General features: G+C 42.1%; 1 protein-coding gene across 1 annotated transcript; it reads right to left on the bottom strand.

The window, feature by feature from the left end:
- Positions 1–732: 732 nt before the first annotated feature.
- LOC120040405 (general transcription factor II-I repeat domain-containing protein 2-like) lies at positions 733–2801 on the bottom strand. The gene has a single exon (XM_038985573.1). It carries the CDS (start codon positions 2781–2783, stop codon positions 972–974), a length of 1812 nt encoding a protein of 603 aa, XP_038841501.1. The 5' UTR covers positions 2784–2801; the 3' UTR covers positions 733–971.
- Positions 2802–5591: the final 2790 nt, after the last annotated feature.

The raw sequence follows: 5591 nt of genomic DNA, 5'->3' as shown, positions 1-5591 counted from the left end.
GTACAACTGCTACATTGGTATATAGTATCTTATAAACCGGGTAGTTTGGGTCCTGGATAGTGATTGGCTGAAAGCTGTGGTATATCAGACATTATAAACCGGGTGGATCGAGTCCTGGATGCTGATTGGCTGAAAGCCATGGTATATCAGACCGTATACAATGGGTATGACAAAAAACTACTATTAACTGGTCTTATTACATTGGTAACCAGTTTATAATAGCAACAAGTCACCTCGGGAGTTTGTGGTATATGGCCAATATACCACGGCTAAGGGCGATATCCAGGCACTCCACGTTGCATCGTGCTTAAGAACAAATCTTAGCCATGGTATATTGGCCATATAACACATCCCCTCGGGCCTTATTGCTTAAATAACCCAATAATTAAAGCTATTTTTGTAATTTCTAAAGTCTAGCAACGTTGCCAGCCGCAATGCTGAACAAAAATATAAACGCAACATGCAACAATTTCAACGATTTTACTGAGTTACAGTTCATATAAGGAATTCAATCAATTGAAATAAATTCATTAGGCCATATTCTATGGCAGGGGTGTCAAACTCAAAAACCCAGTGGGCCAAAATGTAAAACCTGAACAAAGTCGCGGGCCAACATTGAACAAATGAACCTTTTAATATGGACCCAAACAAGTTTTGCTTTAACATTGAATATGGAACAAGCATCGCTTATTACCATACAATATATAATTTAATAGTGGAGACAAAATGCAAAATCGCATTTCAAATGAAAAAACACATCAATGGCATTCATTTATTAAATAAATAAAATTTAAATAAAAATCGTATGCCTCTTTTCTATTTGCAGCCTTCTGATTTAAATACCAAAATAAACTTTTTCCACTGGCTAATAATTTTACAAATAAAATGATAATAAATCAATCAACCATTCAAGCCCATGCCTTGTAGCAAGAAAAAGTGCACAAAGAAAACGTTAATTATTGCACACTGATCTAATCTGATGTGCCCAAGCCAGATACCTGGCATCTCTTCTTGGATGCTAGTTCATCAATGTCTGGGCTCAGGCTCTGAGCTGAAGAAATCCTCAGTATCGAGCGAAGGTGTTCATCAGTCAGACGTCTCCTGTGAGTTGTTTTGGTCATCTTCATCGAGGAGAAAAGTTGCTCGCATAGATAAGTGCTGCCGAACATGGAGAGCATCTGAGCAGCTTGGGTGCGGAGCTGAGGCATTGTGTCAGGGATGAACCGTGGAAACTGTGCGGCGCCCACAGCATCATACTTTGACTTCAGCGTGTCGTTGCACTGGAGTTCAATCAGCTCCATTTGGATGTTGGTTGGTGCATTTTCCACATCAACTGCGAAGGGATTACTAAGCAGTTCAAACCTACATTTCTGGACATCGAAGTCGGCAAATCGCCGGCTAAACTCAGCGGCGAGAACACTGAGTTTTTCAGCAAACTGTGCGCATGGGAACACGGCGGTAGAGATCTGCGCTTTTATGGTTTGGCAGCAGGGAAAATGGCAAGGGTTTCCTTGCAGCATCTGATTCTCCCAGAGGCACAGTTTAGTTTTAAAGGCCCTCACTGCAGCGTACATGTCTGTGATGATGCGCCCCCGCCCCTGAAGCTGCAGGTTCAGCGCATCGAGATGGCTCGAGATGTCACAGAGAAAGGCCAGCTCACACAGAAACTTTTGCTCCCGGAGCTCTGCTGTATCCTTCCCTTTGGTTTCCAGGAATTGACATATTTCCTCACGCAGCTCGAAACATCTGTTCAGTACTTTTCCTCTGCTTAGCCATCTCACCTCTGTGTGATACGGCACGTCTGCGTATTCCGAACCACACTCCTCTAGAAAAAATGTAAACTGCCGGTGATTCAGACCTTTGGCTCTTATAAAGTTAACTACCTGTGTTACTGTGGTCATAACATGTTCCATCTTTAGGGCTTTGGCACACAGTGATTCCTGATGTATGATGCAGTGGTAAACAGTTAGCTCACCTGCACAGTTCTCTTCCTGCATCTTCTCCCGAACCATGCCCACCAGTCCACTCTTTTTACCGCACATCGCTGGCGCACCATCTGTCGTTAATCCAACGAGTTTATCCCACGCCAGCTTTATTTCAGTTACACATTTGGAAACCTCCTCAAAGATTTCCTTTCCTGTGGTTGTGCCATGCATTGATTTGAATCTCAATAGCTCCTCCGTAACACACAGATTTGAGTCCACTCCACGGATGAAGACTGACAGCTGAGCAGTATCAGATGCGTCGCAGCTCTCATCCACAGCGAGGGAGAACGCAACGAAATCTTTTCCCTTTTCCATCAGCTGGTCATACAGATTGGTGGCAAGATCACATGTGCGATCAGCTACTGTGTTCCTGCTCAGGCTCACGTTTGAAAATGCTTGCTTTTTCTCTGGGCATACGAGGTCACAAACTTTCATCATGCACTTTTTCACGAACTCTCCCTCATTAAAGGGCCGGGCTGATTTTGCGATCTCTGCTGCCACTATATAACTAGCCTTTACAGCAGCCTCACTTTGTGATGTGGCTTTTTTGAACATATTCTGTTGTGAAACCAAACTTCTTTTCATCTCCTCTACTTTCTGGCTCCTTTGAGTCATGTCCAGGTCCTTGTATTTGTCATGGTGTTTCGTTTCATAGTGTCGTCTAATGTTGTACTCCTTACTTACAGCCACGTTGACTCCACAAACAAGACAAACAGGTTTGTCTTTTACATATGTAAACAGATATTCTGCCTCCCACTTGTCCAGAAAGCTCCTGTTTTCTGCCTTTCTTTTCGCCATTTTTGGGAAGGGATAGCGCGCTGACAGTTTTAGTGTCTATGTTGCTATGACTACTGTCACAGAGGAGAGGGCGTTTCTGGGTCCTGTCCTGATTGGCGCGCGAAAACAACAGCAGAGCATTATGGGATTCGTAGTATTAGCGGTGAATGCGCTGTATAATACCGGCGGGCCAGCTCTAGTAGTAATTTGGTATTGTCTCGCGGGCCAAATATAATTACCCCGCGCGCGGGCCAGAGTTTGACACCCATGTTCTATGGGTTTCACATGACTGGGCATGGGTGCAGCCATGGGTGGGCCTTTGAGGGCATTGGCCAACCCCCTTGGCAGACAGGCCCACCCACTGGGGAGCCAGACTCAGCCAATTAGTTTTTCCACACAAAAGGGCTTTATTACAGACAGAAATACTCCTCAGCACCCCCACCACCCACCTCAAACGAACCCGTAGGGGAAAAAGCCGGATGTGGAGGTCCTGGGCTGGCTTAGTCACACGTGGTCTGCAGTTGTGAGGCCGGTTGGACGTACCGCCAAATTCTCTAAACCGACATTGGAGACAGCTTATGGTAGAGAAATGAACATTAAATTCTTTGGCAAAACCTCTGGTGGACTCTCCTGCAGTCAGCATGCCGGTTGCACACTCCCTCAAAACTTGAGACATCTGTGGCATTGTGTTGTGTGACAAAAATGCACATTTTAGAGTGGCCTTTTATTGTCCCCAGCACAAAGTGCACCTGTGTAATGAGGATGCCGTTTAATTAGCTTCTTGATATGCCACACCTGTCAGACGGATAGATTATCTTGGCAAAGGAGAAATGCTCACTAACAGGGACTATGATTACTACAAGTTTAGATTGCTGGCCGCTAGACTAATTTACCAGTCTAACAAATGTTGGCTGACATGGGCTAATTGAGTGACTATCAGTGACAGAGACAACAGAAAAACTGCTGATGCACAACAAAACTACAAAATTGCATCTTGTGTTTTGTACTATTCCAACTCGTCACAGTAACTTGAGACCCAGACAATTAAAACATATATATTATAGAGGGTCAATCCCTGAGCTAGACTATCTAGCATCTCTTTGCCCCGTGGTGCACCTTGGGAGAATTGGGGGGGGGGGGGTACTCTTGATCCAGTCAGTGTTCCCCCGTCGCAAAATACCGCTGACACATCTTTTCTATCAATAATTATGATAAAACTTAATAAATTAAGTTCAGTAATTAATGTAACAACGGTAAATGAAATAACACTGGTAAATGTAATACATTTTCTATTTGTAATAACTTAACGTTTTTATGTGATAAACCTGGTTAATGCAAAAACTTGCCAGTAAACGTAATAACTTTTTCCAATAAATGTAATAAGTTTACATTCACCAGTGAATTACATTATGAATAATGTAATAACATAACAAAATCAATGCTTTATGTAGTACTGCCCTCAATTTAATGCACATACCACCACCCACTGCCAATCACAAACTCACTGATACACACACACACACACACACACACACACACACAGAGTTAACACTTTACTTGATTATTAACCAATCTTATTATTATGTTTTCCAGCGGTTATTATGTTATCAGGTGGTTATTATGTTATCAGGTGGTTATTATGTTATCTGGTGGTTATTATGTTATCAGGTGGTTATTACGTTATCTGGTGGTTATTATGTTATCAGGTGGTTATTATGTTATCTGGTGGTTATTATGTTATCAGGTGGTTAATATGTTATCAGGTGGTTATTATGTTATCAGGTGGTTATTATGTTATCAGGTGGTTATTACGTTATCAGGTGGTTTTTATGTTATCTGGTGGTTATTCTGTTATCTGGTGGTTATTATGTTATCAGGTGGTTATTATGTTATCAGGTGGTTATTATGTTATCAGGTGGTTTTTATGTTATCAGGTGGTTTTTATGTTATCAGGTGGTTATTATGTTATCAGGTGGTTATTATGTTATCTGGTGGTTATTATGTTATCTGGTGGTTATTATGTTATCAGGTGGTTATTCTGTTATCAGGTGGTTTTTATGTTATCTGGTTGTTATTCTGTTATCAGGTGGTTATTATGTTATCAGGTCAGAAGCAACTTTTTTAATGAATAACATAACTTCCCTGTAAACAATAATGAGTCTTTAGGACCTCCCGGGACGTCACAAAATGGTCGCCTAAAGTAGTCAGGATGTTCTGTCATGATCCCCTAGAGGTTTTTTGTCTAGTTCCTGGAGACGCCGCCTGATGTACAGAAAGAACCCCCCCCCCCCCCCCCCCATTACCAGGGCACGCGCACCCTAGTTGTATTACACATCACCCCTTGTTACTGTTGCCAAAACCATCAAAGCCCTGACTGGGTGAACCACTGATCCAGTCACTTGTCCTTTGGCAATGCTAGGGACAGCCACCCCCACACACAAAAACAGTGCTTTTAACAGTGTATTACACCCACATATTTGAGAATGTTCTCTTGGCCGGTTTCCACCCGGTTACGTAACCCTGAACCTTAGAGGCTGCTGCCCTATATACATAGACTTGAATTCACTGGCCACTTTCATAATGGAACACTAGTCACTTTAATAATGTTTTCATATTTTTGCTTTACTCATATGTATATAATGTACTCTATTCTACTGTATTTTAGTCCATGCCACATTGATCATCTTAATATATATATATTCCTAAATTCCATTCTTTTACTTTTAAGTTTGTGTGTATTACTGTGAATTGTTAGATATTACTGCACTGTTGGAGCAAGAAACACAAGCATTTCGCTACACCCGCAATAACTTCTGCTAAACACGTGTA

This window comes from Salvelinus namaycush, unplaced genomic scaffold (assembly GCF_016432855.1).
Source record: "Salvelinus namaycush isolate Seneca unplaced genomic scaffold, SaNama_1.0 Scaffold35, whole genome shotgun sequence".
Lineage (NCBI taxonomy): Eukaryota > Metazoa > Chordata > Actinopteri > Salmoniformes > Salmonidae > Salvelinus > Salvelinus namaycush.
This window is presented reverse-complemented; position numbering and strand designations above follow the sequence as displayed.

Excerpts from the sequence above, each read along its gene's own strand:
- LOC120040405 (XM_038985573.1), bottom strand. The coding sequence starts at position 2,783 with ATGGCGAAAAGAAAGGCAGAAAACAGGAGCTTTCTGGACAAGTGGGAG.